The 27,078-nt window shown below is 36.8% G+C and overlaps 1 protein-coding gene across 1 annotated transcript in view; it reads left to right on the forward strand.

Annotated features, from left to right (window-relative positions):
* The window catches only part of LOC149821736 (uncharacterized), a 42,600-nt gene extending 18,560 nt beyond the window's left edge, over positions 1-24,040 (forward strand). The window contains exons 5-10 of the mRNA XM_089979965.1: positions 1,655-1,764; positions 1,865-2,048; positions 18,502-18,702; positions 21,267-21,503; positions 21,623-21,815; positions 23,686-24,040. Coding sequence (XP_089836091.1) covers positions 1,655-1,764; positions 1,865-2,048; positions 18,502-18,702; positions 21,267-21,503; positions 21,623-21,815; positions 23,686-23,780 — 1,020 coding nt within the window. The 3' untranslated portion in view covers positions 23,781-24,040. The remainder of the gene's footprint in view (positions 1-1,654; positions 1,765-1,864; positions 2,049-18,501; positions 18,703-21,266; positions 21,504-21,622; positions 21,816-23,685) is intronic.
* Positions 24,041-27,078: the final 3,038 nt, after the last annotated feature.

Here is a 27,078-nt window from a genome sequence, read left to right on the forward strand (position 1 = left end):
TGTAGCTTATAATTTACAATTTAGAAATTTATAGCTTAAAAATTTAACCATATCTCTATGTAATCTTTGAGTTTATTGATTTCTCATTTTCTATGTTGCAGAGATGACAAGATTTACAACATCAAATAACAAGTCATTTGATTCTTTCGTTGAAAAAGGTACGCTTTTTAATCAAATTTATTTGTTTTCTTAATTCATTATTTAGTGTTTACATGCATTTGTTAAATGGTTGCAACAAGAATGTGAATTATGATCTTCTCTTGATGTATAATTTTTTAAATGCTTGACAGTTGCAATATGATGCATTTGTTAGATAATTACAACTTATATTATTTATTGTCTATATAATGTTTTATTTTGTCAATGATGATATAAATCTTAGTTTTTGATAAAATAAAAATATATAATTACATTTTCGCTTTCCTTTCGATTCTTATTCGCTTCCCTTTCGTTTCTCACTCGAATCTTATGTCGCTTCCTTCTTCGCTTCTTAGGTCACTTCCGGTTCGCTCCCTAGGTCGCTTTCGAGACGCTTCCTAGGTCGCTTTCGAGACGCTTCCTAGGTCGCTTTCGTGACGCTTCCTGGTTCGCTCCTAAGTCGTCCCGCGCTTCCCGCTTCCTAAAATTTTAGAAGTGCCTCGCTTCTCGCTTCCGCTTTTCGTATCGCTTCCCGCTTCCGCTTCCTCGACTGACAACTCTGTTTTGGACTGAGTTTGCATATTAACTTGGATCATGCGGATCGAATCCGGTTCGATCCAACTAGACCCGGTCCCATCGAGATGAGTTTTTTTTAAAAAAATGCGATTTTTAGGCCAACCGTATCCCGAAATTTAGGAAAATAAAATATCGTTGAAATCAACATTTTGAGGTGCATCTAATGATGTATAACTTGAAATTCGCCTCTGAATTTCCTTGAATTTAACTTGAATTTTGTTTGATTTTAAAGGTAAAAAGTAGGTCTTTATCACATTTAAATTGGCTCGTTTAGGTCTTGTCGATGAGACCTGGGCTAAGCTCAAACACAAATATCATCACCTAACATCGAGTATTTTACCGATGTTTCTACATCACAGCCAAATTTTTAGAATTCCAGAATTTAATACAGTATAAAAATACGCGATATTACAATACCCACTGCCTCTCTCTCTCCATGCGAAGAAGAAGAATGAGAAGGAGGTACCTTCTCTCTCTCGTTGCTTCTTCGTCTTCTCCTCCCCTCTTTCTTATTCTTCTGCTGGTTAGGGTGGAGACACGGGAAAAATAACAAGAGAGAGAGAGAGAGTTGGGGTTCGGGTTGGGTTTCAGTTGAACCCAACCCGGTCCAGGCCCAACACGTACCCGTGCCGCGCCTGGTACCGATACCCGTGTTGGGCCATGTCGACATGGGTACATGGGGCCTTTTGCTGTGTCTATGTGACATAGGTTTCTATAAAAGTAAACTTTAACTATGTTTATCTTTTGTGTTGGATTCTCGGTATTAAATTTGTCAAATAAGAAGTTCCCATTCAATATATGCAAGGTTCTTGTTTATTGTTCTTATTGAATGTCCATTCTTGCATAATGTTCTATTTTGTCCTTCTCTATGTCTAGAACATGAGTCACGTTGAATCTTTTATTTCTTATGCTTCTCACGTGGTTTAGCATTATATTGCAGATATATGATGTTGTGAGGTACAGAATACAACGCATGAAGAAAAAACTGAAAGATGAACTGGACAACAGAAACACAATCCAGGAATACATTTGTCCCAATTGTAAGAGAAGGTGGTATTACGAGCTGAATTGTTTTATTTTCAGTAACTTCGTTATTTCCTTGATTTAGCAACTTCTTGACTCCTGATGACGAGAACATTCGCTTGTCCAGGTATTCTGCTTTGGATGCACTGCGATTACTAAGCCCAAATGATGAATACTTTCACTGTGAAAATTGCAATGGCGAGCTTGTTGCTGAAAATGATAAGCTTGTTGCTGAGGAAATGGGAGATGGTGATGACAATGCAAGGCGCCGCCGCCGAGAAAAAGTTAAGGATATGCTCCAAAAGATTGAGGTCTGATAGTAAAAACTTGTGTCTTTTTATGTGTTTCAGCTTTAAGTATTTATATTACAAATGTTTGTCTTCTATGAAAAAATTATTATTGCCTTTGCAAGATTTCCTGCTATAAGTTTTAGTTTGAATCTTTTCTGCTGCTGCTTTAATTACTTCCAGTGATGATTGATTTCAGATACCCATTGAAGATATTTTATTAAAATCATTATTAGGATAGGGTATATTGACTAGGGGTCCATATTCTTTTAGTTAATTGTGCATCATGAAGTCTTTCACGGTGCTCTTGGTAATTTGATCAGGACTGATCCCTTAACCGTCGGTTATATCTCCAGAATCCTGAATAGGTAGATTCTTTCAAGAAAAAAAAACCCTGAGTGGGTATTAATTTATTTTGGTATATTGTCTTGGGGATGGTTTGCAAAGGATGGACATGGCCTAATGGATGCCAGGTTGTGTCAAGCTTGGGTTACCAAACCACTAGCAGTTGGGCTGGCCTGTCTTTTTGCTCTTACAAGTGGATGGAGAGGATAAGAACCCACCTATACTCTTCCTGGACCCGTGCCTTATAACTCTATAGTCAATTTGTATGAGATTATTGTAATGAAACATAAAACACAGATACACTCACAATGCTACTATGAGCATACAAGTGCATATGCACAATGCCACAGGCAATACACTAGCCACTAATGGGTAAATACAAAGCCACAAGGGCACACTCACAATAACTCACAATAGCATACAAGAGAGCACAAGATATAAAAAATAATATTCTATTCACACTTAAAATGCTTAAGACGAGCATACAAAATACATGGGAGAGACCCCATAAAAGGAGAGAACAAGAGGGCAAATAAATAAATAAATAATACAAAAATTCCCCTAGTGGGCATGACCTTTTACAAAGAGAGAAAAATACATAGAAATCTAAAGGATATATATATATATATATAACAACTATACAAGTTAATACTCTCTTTCAAACTTACGGTGTGATAACCGAAAGTTTGCTAAGAAGAGAAATTAAACAAGTTTAAGGTAAGGCCTTAGTGAAAAAATCTGCTAGCTAATACTCGGAAGTCACATAGGGTGACTCAATTGTTCATCTCAAATGCTCTTCTCTAACATAGTAGCAGTTTATCTATATGTGCTTTGTTCCTTTATTAGAAGGTGTGGTTGCTGGCAATGTAGATAACACTTTTGTTGTCGCAACAAATCTTCGAAGGATTGAAGATGACAACTCTCATATCTTTGAGAAGGCTTACCAACCAAATAATCCCCATAGTTGTTGCTATGACACAATATTCAGTTTTTGTTGAAGATAATAAGACCTTTTGTTGCCTCTTGCACCTCTAAGATATTAAAGAGTCCCGTAAAAACACACAAAATCCAGTAGTTGAGACTCATTAAGATTTCCTCTCCAGTTTGCATTAGTATAAACAAATAATTCTAAAGAAGCGAAGGATAAAAAAAACCCTTTAGTTATAGATTTTTTTATATATCTGATTATCCTTAAAACTACCCTCATATTCACCATTGTTGATGCATGCTGAAACTGACTTGCTGAATAAACAATATGAGCTATGTTTGGCCTCATAATAGACAAGTTAGAAACCCTATCAATTATCGATATGGCGTTGGATCTTCGAGAAAAACTCCATCTTTCAACCTCAATTTTGCATTAACAACTTCCGGTGTCAACTATCTTGGTATTTGAAATCCTTGATTTAGCAATAATATATGTAACCAGCTTCAATTGAGATAAAATATAGCCGTTGAGTGAGTAAGCCATTGCTATACCTAAAAAATATTTTAAAAAACCAAGGTCAAGCATATCAAAATGATTTTTAAGAATAATTTTTTATTTCTTCAACTTATTTTTTGTGACTTCTAGTAATGATCATATCATTCATGTACAACAGAAAAATAACAATATCAAAACATATATCTTTGACAAAAAGAGTAGTATTAGTATAATAAGATTTATAACCTAAATTCAACTTAACCTTGTTGAATCTATCGTACCAAGCTTTAGTACTATATAAAACTTTTCTCAATCAAACTTTTTCCTTCTCAATCTTAAGACTGGGAGGAGAACTCATGTACATTTCCTCGTTTAGGTCATCATTTTAAAAGGCATTCTTTACATCTAATTGGTAGATAGATCATTTCCTAATGGATGCCAAGGCAATAAGAGTCCTTACACTAGTCATACATGCTACGGTGCTACGAGTGCAAACGTTTTCTCATAGTCAACAATACCATACTCTTGAAAGTAACCCTTAGCAACTAGTCTAGCTGTATATCTTTTTAAATATCCATCTCTTTTAGTTTTAACCTTAAAGACCCATCTACATTCTATGGCCTTCTTCCCTATAGGTAATTTTTTAATCTCCTAAGTGTTGGCCTTTTCTAGTGCTCCAAGTTCTAGGTTCATGGCATCTACCCATTCGAAAAAGTCTTTGGCTTCATTAGTAGGACTAGGGTTCATGGAAAAAATGAATGAACAGAAGACAAACTCTATACTTTGGTGCAAAGGACTCATAAGAGACAAATCTACTGGGAGGCCTAGAAATCTGATCAAATCTCTTAACATTCGGTTATTCTAGAGTTTGGTTTTGAGTAAATCTATCAAGTGCACATGGAGGATTTTCAATGGTTCAAGAATATTTTTGCATAGGCACATCATTATTCAAGGAATCACTAGAGTTATCAATATGCTCAATCTTATCATTAACATGCTCAATATCTAAGTCACAATCAATATGATAATTATCATTTTTGTGCAATAAATCAAACAGGAAAGAATACTCGGTATTATCCTTAGGCTTATCCATATTAAAACTATTTTCACCTTCAAAGAAAGGCACATTTTTTTAAACATATAATTTGTTATTTTTTTAAAATCATAGCTTCAGTATCCTTTTTTTATTTTCCATATATCCAATAAACACATTCGATAGCCTTAGGAGAGAGATTATCTTTTCCTTCAAGAAGAACAAATCATTTGCATAAAAAAACTCTTAAATCTACTTAAAATCGAGAGCGATTTTATAAAGTTTTTCAATTGAAAAAATGTTTTGCAAAGAAGACGAGGGCATCTTATTTATAAGATATACCATGGTAACGACACTTTCAACCCAAAAATTCTTTGCAAAACTTTTAAAATAAATAAGGTTCTTGTGGTTTCAATGATACACAAATGTTTTCTTTCGGCCAAACCATTTTGTTGTGGAGTTTTTTGAAAAGATCTTTGATGGGTGATTCCATTTTCTTTCAATAATTTTTAAAATCATTGGATAAATATTCTTCTCCCGTTTCTGATCGAAAAATAACAATGTTAGTTTCAAATTGATTTTTCATAAACTTAAAAAATTCCTTCAAACAAGAAAACACTTCGGATTTAAGCCTAAGGAAGTAGATCTAAGTACACCAAATATAGTCATCAATAAATATTACATAATAAGAAAAGCCTTCTTTTGATATAATGGGAACGAGTCCTCATACATCCGAGTGCACTAATTCAAAGGGCTTTGTAGAAACAAAAGACCTAGATCCAAAAGGAATAGATTTCATTTTTTCAAGTATGCAATCCTTACAAATAAATTCTTTTTCATTACATGATTTCTTCAGAAATGAAAAAAGAGATAATTTCGAAATATTTTGATGACCTAATCTTTTATGCCACAATAAAATATTTTTTTCCTTTACAAAATTACAAAAAGATTCTTTAAGAAGATAAAGAAAATCCATGTAGTAGAGATCTTCCCTCTTATGGTTTTCCTTAATCAGCTTCCCTGACTAGCGATCCTACACCCAACATTTTTTAGATGAGAAAGAGATCTCATACCCATGATCGAAGATTTGAGAAATGAAAAACAAGTTTAAGTTAAGTTTAGGAATTACTAACTTTTGGAACATGAAATTTATTTGAAATATCTTTAAAAATTCCAATACTTTTTATTTTTAAAGAAGTATTATCCGCGGTAGAAACAAAAGATTTGCAAAATTATTAATGGATTCAGATAAGGTCTCATTAGGAGTCATATGAAAAGATGCACAAGAATCAAGAATCCATGAATATATATCAAGTGGAGAAGAGGTAGTAATCGCAACTCTAGAGGTGGATGTTGAAGATGCTTTAAGAAATTGTTGAATAGCCTTTGCAAGTTGAGAGATAGACAAGTCTTTAAGGTCACCACCATTCTTGCTTGTTCCATCCTTGTAAGATTCTTCAACAATAGTCACTTTTTTTTGAGTTTTTGGACACTCTGGCTTGATGTGCTTCGATTCCGTAATGCCCCAAAACTTTAACCCAAAATTTTAACAGCTTTTTTTGAAATACAATGGATATATTAAGTTTGCCTTGGGTTAAACATCTCAGGCGCGTCACAGGCGTTCATACCACAGATATCATTCCATATATTTTCTAAAGTCTAACATCAAATAAAATTATAAGTTCATTACAAATGAGTTTAAATTGAAATAGTTAAACTATCCAAAAGATGTCTGGGGAATATTAAAATTCATGCATCAAGGCCCCGACAACATCTCACAACCACTCTGCGCCATCTGTTCCTCATCTGAATGTTTGAATAGTTGGGTCAGTCTACAACCGACTTGAGCAGTAGGAACACCGAAGGAATAGGTGTGTACTCAATAACAAGTATCTACCACCATGCAATCATACATCAGTCATATGCAATACATTTCTACATCTTAATATAAATCAGTTCAAGAAACTCACTACAAGAAATTCAGAATCATCTGAACAAGTATGAGCTTGATAAACAACAATCACATTAGCAAAGCGTAAATTAACTCGATCACATATCAAAATCACTCTACTCAAATTTAGTAATTGTTTCTCTTGTTATTTTCTCTGCGGGTACACGCAAAGCCACTGTAACCATAACAGAAGAGACTATTCGGGGGTTCATTATTTTAAGTATTTTAATAACCCAAGTAATCTAACTAAAACTGAAACCCAAAGGGATAACACAAAGACCGAGAGAGAACCCCCAAGGCCGAAGCAAACCAGGATGCATCCTAAACTTTTGCAGAAGAACATGGATATGCCACCTATGACAAAATTGGTAGTCTGGTCCCCTAACTCCAAAGATTGGGGACCAACCGAGTCATAGCCACTCGGAGCATAACCAAAATATCCCCGAAGTTTTGTACCACTTACCCTCTCCTAGGTAAGCCCAAGACTAAATGAATTATCTGTTATTATTATGATATATACATACATATATACATATATATATATATATATTCCTTCCTTTGAGGCTTTATTAACTTACCTCACATATGCGCAATTGATATTGCACCCATGGTTTAATAGACTAGGTACCCACACCGGGTACCCTACCACATTGTGTAACGCCCCCAAATCTCGGACTTGTAACTTTTAGGAAAAATTTGAAAGCTTTTTAATCAACCATTTTTCGAGTTTAAAATAGTAGTTCGGACGAAAATGGTGTTTGAAATAACAAGTCAACGGACCTTGGGTGCATTACAGGTGAACTATGTCACAGGGACTCGGCAAAACAGTTGCCGCACCCGCGTCGACGCAACGCGACACGGGTGCGCGTGCGGGTGTGGCACCGGGTGCGGTCAACACGACCCTGGGTGCGTTGACCGCACCCAGGGTCATTTTTGTCCACTGTTTGGGCGTTAAAATTTTTTTTTCTCCGATGAAAATGAGGATTAGGGCAAAATTTTTTTTTGCCCTAATCTCTCCTCTCCTCTCCCCTTGAGCTCGATCTCTCTCCCATCGCCGCCTCCCAGGCTCCGCCTCTTGGCTCCTCCTCTCCTTTCGCAGGTATGTACCCTCTCTCACTCTCTTCTTGGGTCGGCAGGGGAGGGGCCGAGCACCCCCTTCCCTTCTCGCTCTCTTGTTGGGTCGACAGGGAAGGGGCTAAGCCCCCCCCCCCCCCCCTCTGGCTCTTTTTTTGGGTCGACCATTGATGTCTGCAAATGGGTGACTCAGAATCTTGGTTCAGATAGGATCCTGCTTGTGGGTTCATCTGCTGGTACGCTTTCTTGCTCTTCTCTACCTTGCATTTCTTTATTCTCAGTTGATTTGTCATGTGAAGTTTGTAGCATTAGCTTCTTTATTTTTCATAAATTGTGTTTTTAGATTGGATGGATTCAATGATATCCAAGGAAATTACGGGTCTTTTCCTTTCTCCTCTGTGTCGATGCTTTTTAATGTAGAATCTATGAGTTCAATTAGATAATGAGTGATTTTCGTTTTTGTTTTTTCCCTTGAGCTTGATGATATGGATGTGGGTGTTCCATGCAATTGCCTAGATGAACTCCTATGCTTGCGTGCATGGTTCATGTACAAGGATACTGAGTTTTGGCTCATATGTCGTTTTAGGTCATATGAGTTCATGGTTTCTGTACATAAAATCATGTCCAGGAACGCGAAAGGAACTTGTAATGTTCATCAAGAATAGCATGCATTTCTACGAGGTTAAAATAGGACTACAGAGGGGATTCCAGTTTATCTCTTGCCATGAACATAATTTGTGTCAGATGAAGTTTTATATTATGCTACATTCACTGCACAAACACAAATGAATGGACAAACCAAGTTAAGGTATATTGTCATTTCAAAAAAGAATGTGGGAATTGGGTAGGCATGGCAACTATATCCTAGATGCGTACAACTAGGGAATGAGACAATCAAACTAAATCTGCACTATTGAGCCTGGAGTATTGAAGAGAAACATCACATACAAGGAATCCTCTTTGGTTCTTTTCACAGCTGAATGGAAGAACCTTTTCCAATTGCAACTGTGAGTAACCTTTTCTCAGATTGAGGCCAGGTGGGTGAATAGTACTAAAAGGCAATGATGAAATGGAAACACAAGTCAAATGCAATTGTTGCCATTTCATTTCTGATCTCCTGCATGCCCAAATTCTCCTTTCTTCTTTTGCCCTCTTTTATTCACCCTGTCTTCTTTATTCACCCATCCCGTTAGAGAAATGAAGGGAGATTTTGGAATACATTGAATTTATTTTTCTCTTATACCTTGATAGCCTTTTGCTGTCTAGCCTGTCTTATATGCATGTGGGATTTATTTACACGCCTTGACATTTGTTGTGATCAGATTTTTATGAATGTTCATCGGCCTTCTTTTGAAGTTGCTTTCAATAATATTGTTACTTCTTGATGTAAACATAGTTTCCTAAGTACAAGTCTCTAAGTAACTAAGAGAGCAATCAAATATGTAATTGCTTTACTTATTTGATTGATAATTTGATATTTAGGTTGATATACTGCATGCATGATGAATCATATTATGACAATGTTAACTGTTAAATGTTAAACTGTTAAAACTTCAAAATTATATATATATATATATAAACATTTTTTGTCTACATATAATGACACTAAAAAATAAAGTGTATCAGTGACTAGATCAAAAGTATAATCACAATGGCAATAATGGGTTAAAAACAAACACGAAGATGTGAACAAACATCTTGTTTACATATAACGACACTTAGATAAGAGGCATAATAGGAGGAAACACAAAAGGTAAGAGAGCTTGTAATAAAAACACTAATGCTATCAATAAAAATATGAATTTTAATCATCTTTTGAAATAGCATGATTTAAAAAATAAATAGCCATCACAGATAAACAGAGTTACAAGCATCCATAATAACAATGACCATACAACAAATGAGTGATATAATACACTTAGATCCAAAGATCAAACAACTGTAAGTTGACAATCTAAACTGACATAAAATGATGTGCATATAACTCACCTCAACATCTCTAAATAAAAAAAAGGCCAAGAAAAATGATGCTTCATATAAATTTCTGTGATGGACACGACAAATGCCATAAGGAGACAATAAATACTTACAAAAATCAATTTTCAAACAAGTGAGTTCAAATATAAGAACCGATTTAAAAAAATAAAGTTTCAAATCAAATCCAACAAAGGTAGATGAAAAACTTGAACTGAATATAGTACAATCATATGCACATGCAATCATAAGCATCGTTAATATAAGCAAGCTATATAGAGAGACAACTCAATCTAGATTACATGTCTACTATGAGACAATCATTGCCATTAAAGATGGCCAAAACATATATAGAGATTCTCAAATAACCATATAAAAAACCAAGTGCATACATAAGTACAATTAATCATGGATTCTCACAAAGAGATCAAAAGAACTCATGTATATGCAATAATCTAAATAACTTAAAGCCACATATTTTATACAAAAGACATGCATAAGAACAAATTTAAGCATATATGCAAGTGATAGATTTAAGGCACTAAGGGCACGATATAAAAATTTATGTTTTATAAATAACAAGTATGCAATAAATCAAGAACACACGTCCACCAAAGATCTGAGTGGACGAACACGTCCATCAATAATGAACAAATACTAAAATGAACCATGAGAGAAACACATATAACTCCCTTAAAAACACAATTTTTTCTCATGATTCTCAACTTAATATTTTATTAAAAACCAAGTATGCAACACAATATTTAAATCACATGCAAAGCATGTAAAATAATACCACGCGGCTAATAACATAATCATATATGTACCACAAAAAAGATCATCAATATAAACACCTAATATCATAACTGTTAGTTTTGGATCATGGATCCGACCCGTACCACATTCCAAGGATCCATCTTGGGATGCGTGGGCGGTGGCATGTTTGTAATTTATTTTTATTTCTTGTGTAATGTCATACCCTGTACAACACTTATAAATAATAAGTAAAAGAGGGAAAACCCTATTGCCGCCGACTTCTCTCTTCTATCTCCTCTCTTCTCTTCTCTCTCTCCTCTCTCTTTACCTCACCTTTAACACTTGCAGGTCGATATTTCTCACATGGTATCAAAGCACAGGCGCGTCGTCAATCATCTAGAAGACCTATAAGGACCAACACGTGCGTCAAAAGGACGTAGGCTTTATTTCTGTCTTGTTTCCCTTAATCAGATTTCTTTATTTCTCATTTTCTTAATCTGATTTCACGTCATTCTAGTTTTCCTTTTTTGATTCTTCTCATTCTCAATATTTCTGGTACGCACGTCTTAACATCCTGTTTCAGTTTGCCGAGTTTTTTTTTTCTCCCCAAAAATATTTCTGATCCTTTCTTTTATTTCTGGTTCGCACGTTACTATTCATCTGTGTAACGTGTGTGCTGATATTGTTTTCAGCACACAGCATTGCTGTTTCCTTTTCTCTATGTAACGTGTGTGCTGATATCATCAACAACATTGCTGTTTCCTTTTCTCTGTGTAACGTGTGTGCTGATATTATTTTCAGCACACAACAACATTGCTGTTTCCTTTTTTTCTCTGTGTAACGTGTGTGCTGATATTATTTTCATCACACAGCAACATTGTTGTTTCTTTTTCTCTGTGTAACGTGTGTGCTGATATTATTTTCAGCACACAGCAATTGTTGTTTTCTCTTCAATACACTGTTATAACAGTTTGGCTTCTCATTCTTCATATAATCCATGGATTCCAAGTTGAACCCTAGTTTTCTTACTCACCTCATGACCCACAAGTTATCTCATGATAACTACTTACTTTGGAAACATCAAATTGTGTCTTTTATTCGCAGTCATGGTCTTTATGGGCATCTAGATGGGCGATCACCCGCTCCACCTACACATATCATGCAAGAAATAACAGGTGAAGATGGGAAGGTGAGTCAACTTCGAACCACCAATCCTGCTTATGACATATGGGTACAACGGGATCAGACATTAGTTGCTTACATAACTTCCACACTTTCTGATCGTGTTTTACAAACTATTTCTGATGATCAATCTGCTGCCGAGTTGTGGAATGGACTAGCTCATTCTTTTTCTCAAGTTTCCGAATCTCGGGCTTTGCAACTCAAGTGGCAATTCCAATCCATGCGAAAAGGAAACAAGTCTATTACAGAGTTCATGGGGGATGTCAGGGTTATTACAGATCAGTTAGCTGCCATTGGAAGTCCTGTATCAGATAAGGACATGGTACAACAGGTATTAGGTAGCCTTGGACCTGAATATCGCATGTTTTGCACAACACTCCAGGTTGTCTCAGTTCTTCCATGTTTTGATGATCTTCAATCTAAGCTTTTGCAATATGAGGTCAGTTTAAATCAGGAACACGCGTCAGATGATACTCATCCTGTGATGATGGCACATACGCCTATTCAAACAGGAGTTTCATTTACTCCTCCTCGTCCCAATGGAACAACTATAAACAAAAGAGGATTACTACCTACACCAGGTGGAGGAGGCCTTGGCTCAGGCAGTGTACCACGAGGGGGACGTGTTCCTACTTGTTTTCTATGCAATAAGCGGGGACATGTTAAAGCAAATTGCTGGTACAATTCTCAGAACCGGAACAAAACAGGGAGGCCAGGGCAGAGGGCAACTCAGACGTTTGCACGCACTCCTCAGGGACAAGTTCTTCCACAGGACGTACAAAATATCCTTATGACTACTTTCAATCAGATGAACTTGCGCCAAAATGATGAAGGTATATGGTATATTGATTCAGGGGCAGCATCGCATGTTACTTCTGATGCAGGTAAATTTTCTCACTTGACTCCTTACACTGGAAATGACACTATAGTCATAGGAGATGGATCTCACCACCCCATCTCTCACACTGGAAATGTCTCCCTTTCTTTGCCTGAATCTCAATTACCCTTGTCAAATGTCTTACTCACACCTGCTATTCAAAAGAATATTCTATCTGTGTCTAAATTAGTTGATGAAACAAATTCTTCCGTTGAATTTACTCCTTCTGTTTATCTTAAGGATCTTCACACCAAGAAGACGCTCGCTAAAGGTGAACGGCGCGGGAACATGTACGTCTTTGAAGAATCTCATGTGCCTTTGAAGACGTCATCTTCCGTAGCCGTGGCTTCTTCAGCTCCTTCCTTTCCAACATTTTTGAGTCGATCCACAGATCATAGTTCTTCATCTAGAGTCTTGAAACTTAATAAGCCAGACTTATGGCATCTTCGTTTGGGTCATTGTAGTCAAGTTTTTCTTAACAAGTTGTCTGCTAAAGGTCTAATACCCGCAGTCAGTTTAGAGTCAAAATGTCCAAGTTGTCATTTATGCAAAAGTCATGTACTTCCTTTTCATAGTATCAATAAAAGAGCAACAAAGCCTTTTGAGATTATATGCTCAGATGTTTGGGGTCCTGCGCCCATTGCCTCTCTTTCTGGATCTCGATACTATGTACTCTTTCTTGATTCTTACACTCGATTTAGTTGGATTTACTTCATGAAAAACAAACATGAAGTTTTCAAGTTGTTCAAATAGTTTCATGCACTAGTCCAAAACCAATTCAATACCAATGTTGTATATTTCCAGTGTGATGGGGGGGGAATACATATCCCATGATTTTAGTGAATATTTGAAGGAGCATGGCATTACACGTAACATTTCTTGCCCTCATACCCCTCAACAAAATGGAGTAGCTGAGAGAAAACACATGCATATTGTTGAGACAACCTTGAACATGATGCACACTGTGGGTATTCCCTTCTCTCTTTGGATCGAAGCTTTCCATACAACTGTTTACGTTATCAACAGGTTGCCCATGACCATCCTTGAAGATAATTCTCCGTATTTTGTTCTTTATAATTGTCATCCATCATATGAAGAACTACATCCTTTTGGTTGTGTATGTTATGTTCACATTAATCATTCATTGAGAAATAAGTTTCAAGACAGAGTTGTACAGTGCAAGTTTCTTGGGTATGCAGACGACTATAAGGGATACAGGTGTTATGATCCTCATACAGGCAAAATTCGGGTATCTAGAAATGTTGTTTTTGATGATGAAAACTTTGACACTCTGGGTTCGTCTTCCACAGATACACAGGACAGTTATGATCCTTGGCTCAATGACTCACTTTTATATGACTCGTTGCCTTATGAGGATTCATCTTTATTGACAGACAATGAACCCTATACTTCAGATGTGGAACCGCATATGGAAGACATTCCTCCTACAACAACATCCTCACGTTTTTCTGGTCTTGTTTATTCTCGTAGAGCTCATCCAGTCAATGATGAGACTCCTCTACGACGTTCCACTCGGATTAGACATCCTATAGATCGCTGGGTAAGTTATAACAATTTCTCTTTGAATTTTCAAACATTTCTAACCAGAGTGTCCAAAGAAACAAAACCTTCCTCTTTTCATGAGGCTGTACATTCCCGTGCCTGGGTAGAGGCGATGAATGAGGAAATGGAAGCATTACATGAATACAATACATGAAAAATTGTACCAAGGCCAGATAACAAGAATGTTATAGGATCCAAATGGGTGTACAAGATCAAGCATAAACCGGATGGCAGTGTTGAGCGCTATAAGGCTCGTCTGGTCGCACGAGGCTTCACACAGCAGTATGGGCAGGACTACGATGAAACGTTCAACCCAGTAGTAAAATTGGGCACCGTCAGGATTATCATTGCATTGGCGTTACAACATGGATGGTCACTCAGTCAACTTGATGTTAAAAATGCTTTTCTACATGGTGAACTAAAGGAGGAAGTTTACATGGAGCAGCCACCTGGTTATAGTATGCATGATTCATCCAATTGGGTATGTAAACTTCGACGCTCTCTTTATGGCTTGAAACAAGCTTCTCGATCTTGGTTTGAGAGTTTTTCCACGGAGATCCAACATCATGGGTTCACTAAAAGTGTTCTAGATCATTCATTGTTCATATTCAGAAGTGATTCAGCTATTGTTTGGGTGCTTATATATGTTGATGACATCATTATTATCGGGAATGATGAGGTTCACATATCTTGGGTTAAGTCTATGCTAATGGCTAAATTCAAGATGAAAGACTTGGGTCCCTTGCGATATTTTTTGGGTGTGGAAGTTGATAGTCGACATGAGACTATTACATTGAGCCAACATAAGTACACCATTGATATTTTACTTGCTACAGGGATGGAGAATTGTAAACCAATTAGCACACCTTGCCTTCTAAATCATAAGCTAAGTGCTAAAGAAGGCACTACTTATCATGATCCTACTTTGTATCGTCGAGTTGTAGGGATGTTACAATACTTAACATTCACTAGGCCTAACATAGCATACTATGTCAATCAGGCTTCACAGTTTATGCATGCTCCTACAAATGTACATATGGAAGGAGTAAAAAGGATCCTTCGGTATTTAAAGGGTACGATTGGAGATGACTTGATGTACACCAAGGACACAACTTATATGTCAGGGCATCGACTATTTACCTACACAGACGCGGACTGGGCTGGTGATCTTGATGAGCGCAGATCAGTTTCGGGGTATTGCATTCTTATCGGCAATAATATTGTAACATGGAGTAGCAAGAAGCAAAAGTCAGTGGCGCGATCTAGTACTGACGCAGAGTATCGTGCAATGGCAGTAGGAACAACCGATGTTACATGGGTGAGACATCTACTGCAAGAATTACAAGAACCGATCTCGTCCTCTATGCTTCTTTGCGATAATCAGAGTGCTATTAATATTGCCTTCAATCCCATCCTTCATTGTCGCACGAAGCATATCGAGATCGATCCACACTTTGTTAGGCAAAAGGTGGAAGAAAAAGAAATTGAACCTGCATATGTTCGGTCAGATATGCAAGTTGCTGACATCTTTACCAAGGGATTATCCACTCATCAGTTTTGGGCACTCAAAGACAAGTTGAGCATGATCAAAGACCATACTCAACTTGAGGGAGGTTGTTAGTTTTGGATCATGGATCCGACCCGTACCACATTCCAAGGATCCATCTTGGGATGCGTGGGCGGTGGCATGTTTGTAATTTATTTTTATTTCTTGTGTAATGTCATACCCTGTTGCTGCCGACTTCTCTCTTCTATCTCCTCTCTTCTCTTCTCTCTCTCCTCTCTCTTTACCTCACCTTTAACACTTGCAGGTCGACTTCTCTCTCTCCTCTCTCTTTACCTCACCTTTAACACTTGCAGGTCGATATTTCTCACAATAACTATTGTCCCACAAAAGATCCATAAAAGACATTTATTAAAGGAATGACTTCCTATAGGAAATTATGCTCAATACCTTGTGCACAAACAAATAATCTTATTCATCATGTAAGCCAATCATATGTACATAAGGATCAAATATCAATAAAAATTATTTTATAAGCTAGATCATAATTTCTAACACTTTATGTGCTACTTTTAATATACCAAGAGTAAAAAAAAATATGAAACACAAGTTCAAGCAAAATTTCATAAAATTATACTTGTGAAATACACACAACATCATTATTTTGAAACATCTCAAATTATTTTAAAATATATAATAATTTATCAAAAAAGAACAAAACCAAATTCAACAATACAAACATGATTTGACATTTATAATCGTGACTTGTTCAAATAAAGCATCTAAATGCCAACAATACATGCTCAAGCATACATGATTGTATACATATATATCGAATAAAGAAAGTTTTAAAAAATTAAGATTCAAATTTCAAACATGATTTCAAAATAAACATATATCTAATTTCTCAAAAATAAACAAATAAGTCTTATAATATATTTAATAAAAAACAAGTCCAACAATGAAAAACCATTTAAAGAGATTTTTTATTTTAATAATAACATATATATATATATATTTTAACGATAAAGAAAATAAGTGTTTTCTCATGCATAATGCATGGAATAAATAACACAAGAAATACTTAAAGATATAAGATATATACTGGGTCTATATTTCTCTCGAATCCAAGCCACAATAATCATAAATCCTTCACGAAGCACGAATTCAAACCAAAGAATCCCAAGACCCAAAAGAGGCAAAATACCAAGAAGAATTTCTTGGCTCTGATACCGTGTAATGAAATAGCGAAAAATACAAAAACAATGCCACTAAGGGTTTTACAAGATTACGATCACAAAAGTATATAAGCACAAATCAATGCCATTAAGGGCTTACATGATCGCAACACAATGTGCACAAGCACAAGTCCACTATAAGACAACAATAGCCATCAAAGGGCAACAACACAAGCACTAAGTGCATATAAAACATTAAGGAACTAAATAGAAAAACACAAAATGTAAAAAATATTCATCTTTATTGAGCATAAATGCTTAAGAGAAGCATTACATAATATGAGGACAAGAGGTCCCTTATATACACAAAGGAAGAGCCAAAAGGGAGCTCCCAACGGCTATAAATATCGCCATTGGGATGCTTCCAACGACTCTTAAGAGCAAAAGACCTTAATATCCTTGGTCTTTGGGATAAAGACAATACAAAAATAAAAATAAAAATAAAGAAAAAAAGAAAATCTGTCCCTAGAGGACAGAACCTATTACACAATGAAAAGATGAAAATACCCTTACAGGGTATTTACCTATTACAGTGATAAATATATATATATATATATATATATATATTACAATGATAAAAGATATATAATATATGTATACATTATATATACATTATATACATACATCTTAACACATACTTGTAAGTTTCCATTTTTTATGTTGTATAATCTTTCGTATTTGTCCAGATTATAGCATTGCAGTGTCCTAATCTCTCTCTCTCTCTCTCAACATGTTGGTTCTTTTTTCTTTGTCTCCCCTAAAGATCTTCAGTTGGTAATATAGCTCTCTGGTTGAAGAGTGGGAATGAATTTTTGTTGAAGATGGCTTACATTGAGAAAAGGAAAAAAAGGGTATCTTGGCAACTAGTGTGCCATTTTCATGATAATTCAAATCAATTATGATGAGAGCAGACTAATGATAATAATGTTTTTCTCCCTAATATGAGGTGTAGTTGTATGATGCAGAGAGGAGAATAAATTAGGCTAGACTCTGTTGAAGGATGGCCCATTTTAACAGCAAACAAAAAACAGAAAGTATTGTCATCCATTCCTCATCCATGTTCGTACATGAAAATCAGTTCTAAAATGCATTTCAACTTTTGAGGTCTCAGCTGCAATTTAGCAATATATGCTAGTGTCTGCAAAGGCTGTGGCTGAGTTCCTGATTATCACCCTTAGTGTCACTGTAGTTCTTTATGACATATTGAACCAGTGAATTTAACTTTGAGCTATGACATCTCAAGTTCTGAGTAGAGCCATAATCTTCATTTTGCCTTCCTTTTAAGCTATTATATCTTAGAAAACAGCTATGTGAGTGTCAAATGTGCTATAAATAATGAATTAGTTATTTTCATGTTAAATGACTCCAATAGAGGATGAATCATCTAATTCACTTACTGTTTTATTTGTGTTTCCATTCTTATGTACTTTGGATCATTATTAACATCTTGTGGATGGAGTTTTGTTGATCACTCCTCTTGATACGTCTGGTCAATTTTTTGTATTTTTGCACCCTTACTTTTCATGATTAATTAGTGCAAGCTAAAATAAAATGCAGGTGCAGCTGAAGCCGTTGATGGATCAATTGGGGAGGGTGAAAGAATTGCAAGCTCCTTATTTTGGTAGTCTCCAAGAATGGGAAGCTCGTGCAATTGCAGCCAGACCTGTCAACGGTGATTCAACTGCTATTGACTCCTCTAGGTCTTCTCAACCATATGCGCATGGTGGAACACCAATGCCATTTGTTGGCGAAACAAGTGTATGCTATTCTGTTGTTTACTTGACTTATTTCTTGTTTTACTTTTTCTTTTTTCTTTAACGTGTGCCTTCTGGTTCTTTTTGATATTTGGTTTGGTATTCAAATGCTGGAAGGGCCTTATTAGGCAAATTTCTACTTATCTCCTAGTTTCCTACTTCAGAATAGAAATATACCAGGGCCCTTAGATTCTACTTTCAGATCCTCCATGTGTCTCTGCTTGACAAGTCTGTAGTATATTTTTATTACACAAAATATTAAACGTTCGCTTAAATTTAATCCCCATTAAATGTTTCATATACCTTAGGCCCTTATATTAAATTTCTGATCTCACAGTGTTCTTCAGTTTTTTGAAGTAAAAATGTCAATTATAATGCTTTCACACTTGAGAAGTGTTAGAAATATTTGTCCTTTTGTCCACTCAGTCTTTGTTTTTTTCTGTTGTATACTTGGCCTTGCCTTTTCTGATTAAATATTCTCCATGTTTTGATCTGCATGTTTTTTCTTTTGTCTCTTATTTACCTGGAAATTTTTTGACGCATACTTGGCCATAGTAACTGGATGCTCCTGCATATCTTGGAAGGCTCATTTTGTTGAAAGTTGCCTTAGAAGCTAGAGATTTAGGTTCTTCTGAAGTCTTTTTCTTATGTCATAGGAAGCATGCTTCCAAGGATGTAGTGTTTCTCTACACAGGCATTACACTTCCATTAAAAGCAACTCATTTACAAAGAGAACCACAGATGATATTTTTATTGGATTGAGTGATAAATATAAAATAACAATCTAGGTGTTGTTATTTTTTCTAAAATGGAAATGATGTTTTCTTCTTTATTAAACTTAAAGATTTTTCAACAATTCATTTAAAAGAATGAATCAGAGTTTAGCTGAATTTTCTTCTCAGAATATGAACAACATCTACACTATTATGTAGTCTTCTGCATGAGTTACAGAGTTTTATGCTCAGGTTCATTGTATTTGCTACTCAATAGTTATTCACTTTGTTGAATAGTGATTTTTAGCTGGATTTAAGGTGTTTGTACATCCATGTCTTTAAGGACAAAAATCTTGGTCAATCTTGTATGAGTAGTGGTACCATATAGCATGATAATTTTGAGCTTTTTAAAAATGTCTTCTTTGTATACTCTCTAATTTTTCTTGGTCACTCTTCCTTCCTACTTCACATGAAGATTAGGGCTTCCTACTTCACATGAATTGGGAAAATCCTTGTGTAAAGCCTGTGATTTTTAGAGGAAAAAAAACCGGACTCGGGTCGGATCCGAATCTTTAAGGCATGCGAAGGGGGGCAGGGTTTATCGGTCGAGGAACCCTCCCCCTTCCCGCTGTTCTCTCCGCTCGCCCCCCTGCTCTCCCTTCCGACGACCGCACCCGACCCTCGCCTCTCTCCTTCGTTCCCTTCAGCTCACCGGAGCCCCGTTGTCGTGGAGGTGCAAAAAGCATAAAAAAATATCATTATCTTTAACCGAAGCTGAATATCGTGTAATGACTACAACTACAATGGAGCTTGTGTGACTAAAAAGTCTTCTCAAAGATATGGGTGTTATCATCTTAAAACCCTCGAAGATGAGTTGTGACAATAAGAGTGCAATTTACATTGCAAGTAACCACACCTTCCATGAGCGAACAAAGTGTATAGAAATGAATTGTCATTATGTACGTGATGAGTACCTGAGAGGAACTATTATGTTGCCATATGTCACATCCGATTATCAACTCGCTGGTTTCTTCACCAAAGCTTTTTGCACCTTGATTTTTTTTCTCTTTTAGCAAACTTTCGGTCACTTCATCGTAAGTTTGATCGGGGGTGTTAAAAAATATATATGTTCAGTTTTGTAATAGCTAATGCCCATTAGGGACATTTCTATCTTTTCACATATGTAATAAATAACTGTTTTTATAAAATTATTATTTCTCTTATTTTTGTTTTGTTTTATAATTAATGAAGCCATTGAGGGCTCTATGGTCATAAAACCATAAAGACGTTGGGGCTCCCCAACGGTCATAAATGTGACCCCAATAGGCTCCCACCCTCTCTTTTTGTTGTATAAATAGGGGTGTTTCCCCTTTATTTCCTTATGCTTTACTAAAGCATTTTCTCAATAAATTGAATACATTTTTTATCCTTTTGTGTTGCCCTTTGTTGGCTATTGTATTGTTAGTGGATTTGTGCTTGTGCACATTGTGATTGTGATCTTGTAAGCCCTTAGTGGCATTGGTTCTATATTTTTCCACTATTTCATTACAATATATATATATATATATATACACACACTCTCCCTGCACCCAGCTCCCAAGTTTTTTTAAAGTGCCGCATCACTGCATCCGCACCTGCACTTATGTGACTGTCATATATTTCAGATAGGGTTGGTTTCATCTTCTCTCTAGTTCCGTGGATTTTTTTTTTGAGTTTTTATCGCTGTTTTTATTATTCTTCTCCTGCTAATGGTTTTGCTTGCCTTGTGTTGGGTGATGGTTCAATTTAAAGAAGTTAGCAGGTTCTGCATATATTAAAGAAATCATTTTTGGTTATTGCATGTGCATCTTGGCAGGTGGAAGTCTCTCTCTCTGGTATAGAAGTCAAGGAAGAGGATTCCAAACCTGTAGATGCTGTCACAGGGATGAAGGCTTTACCTCCCTGGATGATCACGCAAGGAATGCATCTTACAAAAGAGCAACAGGGTTTTGTTAAGCAAGAAAGAAAGATGAATGACTTATCAGGTTCAAATGGCCCATCTGAAGATAAAAAGCCTGGACACCATGAAAAAGACGCTGCACAGAATTTACAGGTAACTTTGTGCATGTGACTATGAGATTATCTATGTTTACATATGTCCTTATATTGCATGTATGTACCAATATTATTTTAGAGAGCAGTCCTTAACTTGTGATTCTTGCATTCTGATAGGAAGAATATCTCAAGGCCTACTACAGTGCACTTCTTGAGAGGCAGCAAAAAGCAGCAACAGCAAATAGTGCCACTGCATCAAGCACTGCGAGTACTATTTCTGAACCACTATCTCATCGGCAAGTTGGAATGAAGGCAAAAAGAGAATATGATGGGGACGATGATATCGAATGGGAAGAGGCTCAATCCGCAGGTATGATTTGATGGTTTCTGTGCTGTTAGAAGGCATAGTTTGGAATGGCAATTTCTCATTTTCATTAGTTTGCTTCTTAATTTTGTCCTTGCTACAAGTTTGAAGTAAAGTTTTGCTCCTACTCTTTCTTTTTGCTAGGCAAGTTTGGATAGTTTCTATTGGGCCATGCCTTTGGTGGCATGACAGGGATATGTAAATGACATTTGGTGCATGTTCGATGTAGGACAATTTCTTCTGTAACTTATTACTGGCTTTGTTTGTTCTTGGATGATCTTTGTCATCACACATTTCTTATGTCCATGTCTGTGTCTTGGTGATGTAGCTAACAGTGTTTGACACGAGACGTCTAGGCTAGGTGAATTTTCCCCTCGATGTGACCTAATTATTCTCTCTTCCTTTTTTCTTCCTTTCCCGTTCCATAGTCTTTCAGTCCCTGGAGAACATTGGTATTGGAGCCTGGTATTGTAGCCTTATTCCAGGCCAGTTGAAATTTTCTTTAAAAGAGGTTGTAGCTTTGTGAAGTCTGATGTTCTTCATGTGTGAACTAACCGCCGCCATTCTATGTTCTCTCAAGATTATGAATTGCAGTAGTTACATTATATAGAGTCTGAATTTTAAGGGTGGATGTCTTGGGATTAATGTTGATCTGTGGTGGAAGTGCAAAGATAATTTGTTTTTAATGGAATAGCTTTTTTGGGTTCCTTATGGAATTAATATACGTCTTTTTTCCTTGTTTTTTGTTCTAAATGGAGGTTACAGTAGTTTAGATTTATGAAGAGCCCGATAAAGATGAGCTTATGTGGTATGAAATGTAGGTTATATTTATTTCTGGATGGTTTGCAGTATTATTTGAAAGGGAATTGAAGACTTAAGCAAGTTTAATGATTGTGTTAGCTTCCTGGGTGTGTGTGTCCATGTGCATGTATCAGGGTTTTCTTAAGGTGCTAAAAGGAGGTTACTGTTGTCTAGATTTATTAGGAGCATGATAAATAGGGCCCCCATAAGAATGTAGTTGTGTGAAAAAGCAAGGCCGAGATCTGTCAACGGATGGTTGTTGCGTAATCTACCTATTTTCATTAAGTGAATTTAAGGCTAAAACTACTACAGAATTTGTGCTGTTTCCCTGACCATGTAGAGTTGTCTCATAAATATAGCTGGTCAAAGCAAAACAAATAAGTCTTGGTGGGGATTGTAATGATGTTCAAAAGATGTGAATTTTCATAAGTTCAAGTGTGTTTAAATTAGTTAGTCTTCGACTTATGACCATTAGGTTTAATGATGGCAAGCACTTGGAATTGTTAAAAGATGCTATATTGGCTATTAGGAAAGTGAAAAAGTTCGGGTGAAAATCTGGATAGTTCTGGTGAATTGAAGCCTTATTCTGTTGGTTATGACGTTACAGACATCCTGACAGTTTATATCTGAACATTTTCTGCCTATAACTCTCTGATACTCATGGCACCATGGGCTAGTCGTCTTCATGATATAATGGTCCTTGGTAGCAACAATGCATTGTTTAAAGGGACGTTCGCATGTAAATGATGATGCATGTCTTTTGATTGGATTATTGGATCTTTTTTTATGTCTCTTCGTATTCTGATGATATGGAAACAGCAAATGTTCTTGTAAATTGACCATGAGCTTGGTGGTGTTTGAAAATCTTTTAGCACTTACCTATTTTACACGTCATTTTCTTTTCTTTTCTTTTTCCATCTTATGTCCATTAATGTGTCTACTGAAAAATGACTGTAGAGTGTAGACGTTAGCTTGATAACATGTAAATTGAATGCAAACACAATTTCTGTGGAGATCCTGATTAACTAAAATGTTTTATTGCTAAAATATTCTGACAAAAAAATATCCATCACAGGTAATGCAAATGAGGTTCACAAGGTTCAAGACTTGAATGCGCTAGCTGAGGAATCAAGCGAAGATGAGGATGAAATAGACTGGGAGGAAGGCTAAAAGAATTCACGCGTCTTACATGCAAGCATTTAACTGGGGTTTGAAATTGTTCTACGAAGAAACTGGTGCAGTAAACATGTTCGGCCAATCACAGTCTAGATGACTGGTTGTCATTGAATTGCTCATTTTATTGAGTAATTATGTGACCTCATATTAATTTTAAAATGTAACAGCAATTGAGTGTAACAAGCGCCTAGCATAGAGGATTGCAGTATCAGAAACTTTACAGATGAGCCAAGATCTGACATCTTTCTTTATAAGTCTCAAGTCTTATTCATTTTCTTCCCCGTTTGCACTTTTTTTTTTTGAATCTAAATGCAGATCAACTTTATCCTGACGCATACCTGACCTGATTGCACACCCCTTATCTTTGAATATAATCTGGGTCCCGCTCTAGTGTTTATGATATGTTCATATAAATTGGAAGAGGCCTTGATATATGAAGGGTTGTCTGCGTGATAGCATTAAAAGAAAACACCCGAGGTAGTGTAAACCAGAATTACCGGAAGCTTCTTAGATAGGTGGGAAGCCCACTTTCTGGAAACTCGCTTCGGGAGCGCAACTCCTCCTTTCTGAAAATGATGAAAATCTCGATTCTCCCACACTTCTCATATGCTTTTTACACGCTTCATCTATTCTTCTTATATGTTTTCTCACTCTACTTTTCATGTATTTTCTCTCACGCTTCTCATTTACTTGCATGTGCTTTCTCTAAATTGACAGTCATCATTTTTAGATTTTGTTAAGAAATTAATTTTTATAGTAAAAAATCATGAAATTTAAGAATAGTTTTATTTTAATTTTTATGTGTTCTATTTCTATTCCCATTCACTTCTTATATTGCTTTTTTTTTCTATTTTTTGCTTCTAGTTTCCTATACATTTTAAAATGCACCGCTTTTCACTTTGGCTTCCTAGTTTGGCAACCTTGGTGTAAACCCCGAGAATGGAGTTTACAAGTTAGATTTGGAATGGACCCAAGAGGATCCAGACCCAGACAAGGCTAGAATGTTTGGTTGATTAAATTAGATGTCTAACTCTAAAGATTAACTTTGTGGTCAAGAGACACTCCTTGAGATGGTGAATCATATGAGCGGTCAGGTTTGTTTGGGGATGAACAGGATCTAAACATCAGAAATCTCATAAGCAAGTTCATACTGCGAATTACAAAGCCTGGATTTGATTGAAGTAGGCATTCGTGTACTATGGGCCTCACACAATGCTGTCTTGCAAGGTGCAATTAGACTTTATAAGCGTGTTTTGCAGTGCTGTATCGCAATTGGGATTTGTAAGCATGTTTAGAAACCAAAGAGAGCCGTAAGATAATTCAAATCTATCATGGTAATTTTGCAAAATTAAAAAACTTACAAACAGCTCTCAAAACATTCTGTTTTTTAGGGCTGTGGATGTATCGGGTCAAGGCTGGGTCAGGGTTCACCCAGACCCACCCAGTTAACTAATAACGGGTTTAGGTTCGGGTTTGGATTTTGTTGGGTCATGAAAAATGGAAACCCGGACTCGCATAATTTAAAAAAAATATTTTTACTATATATATATATAGTCAGGTCGGATACCCTGCAAAAAAGCCAGGTCCGGTCTGAAACTTGGCAAAAATTATGACCCAAACCCTGTCCGCATATTGCTTGGGCCGGCTTCAGGTCGACCCAAATATTATTAGGGTCAGCAATTTCCAGGCCCATACCCAGGAATTCGGGCTCGGGTCGGATCGGTACCCGATACAAACCGCATCCATTGACATCCCTATCTGTTTTAACTATTCTTAAACCGAACATTTCTCAAAGTTTGTAAAGGATGCGATCAGGCCATGACAGCTAAAATTTGGAATTAACACATGCGATCTTTAATACCAACTGTGAACATGTGTTTGAATTAGCCCAATGTAACTCATAATTAGCAGAACTTTTTCCAAATTGGCCGAGTAGAATTACAATGGACAGATACATATCCACGTTCTAACTCCAATTCCATCAAACCAGCGACAAACGAGTTCCTACTGCACCACTTCCACATAATCTACATATTTTGCGAGCAGGGTTTTTTTTTGTCAATGCCAGGAGAACAAAAAATTTCCACTAAAAAGTATTATTTTTTAATTAAAATAAAAATAAAAATACGATTTGATAGTCGACTCTCAAAATTTTTGCTTTTTTTGATGAGGAAACCTTCACCGAGACGAGAGATCCAGGGAGTGCTATAGTGCCCCGACTATGTGACGCAGTTAATCATATGACAGCATTGCATGGGGCCCACAACAGCATATTGCAGGCCCCACATTGAATGCTGTCATGTGATTGGCTTTGTCACATAGTCAGGGCATCCTCTCCACCGAGACAGGGTCACTTAATGGGCCTGCCCTTATGAGGTAAAACCCTGAGTGCCCCACCATGCCTCATCCCACCGTAAAGCTAAGAACACACCCACACGCCAGCAGACTTTGATCTGGCGTCTTCATCATCATAATGCCTTCACACATACCCTGCTGGCCACACAGGCAACCCAAATACTCGGAATGATGAAGTTCCCCACCCAAAAAGCGAGTAATCACTGGGTGGGGGTCCAGTCGAGCAGGGATCAAGAGAAAGGCTAACTGCCATGGTTATTTGACACAGCTTATCACATGACAACATTTCAAGTGGGGCCTGTACCCTGTAGCTGTGGGCCTCATGCAATGCTATCATGTGATTGGCTAGAGTCACATAGCCGCTCCTTTGATCTCAACTCGGGTCAATGAATCCAGACCCGGCGTGGTTTTCTTCGGCAACCGACCTTACTACATATATATTCCCCACCTTTGACGGCACCATAACCCTCAAACACGCACCCATCGTTTGATACGCTGACCGCCCCGAACACTGCTTCTTCCCTGTCCCAGACATGTAGATATTCGGGCACGACCCGTTCGACAGGGTGAGCTTCATGAACCTCACCGGGCGAGCCCAGGTGAGCACCCTCGTTCCCTACACCACCTTTAATCAGCTGTGTTGAAGGATAAGAAGAATTTGATGCAAACTTTTTCAGGTGTCATCTATGATAATATCTACAATGCATTTGTGAAGTAATGATTCAGTAACTAGCCGAATATGATAATAGTATCTTACTTTCAAAGATGCACGAGTAAGCAATATTCTCTAGGCCCCAAGAGGGGTTTGCCTAGTGGGGTGGGGGTCTTGGCTGCTAGATGGTCAGTCAAGGTTTGATTCTCATGGGTGTTGCCCCTCTGCGAAAGCCAATGCGTAACATAGGCCTCGGGGGGCAGGGGTCCTAACTTCGAAGTTTTA

This window comes from Nuphar pumila, chromosome 11 (genome assembly GCF_984573655.1).
Source record: "Nuphar pumila chromosome 11, dmNupPumi1.hap1.1, whole genome shotgun sequence".
Lineage (NCBI taxonomy): Eukaryota > Viridiplantae > Streptophyta > Magnoliopsida > Nymphaeales > Nymphaeaceae > Nuphar > Nuphar pumila.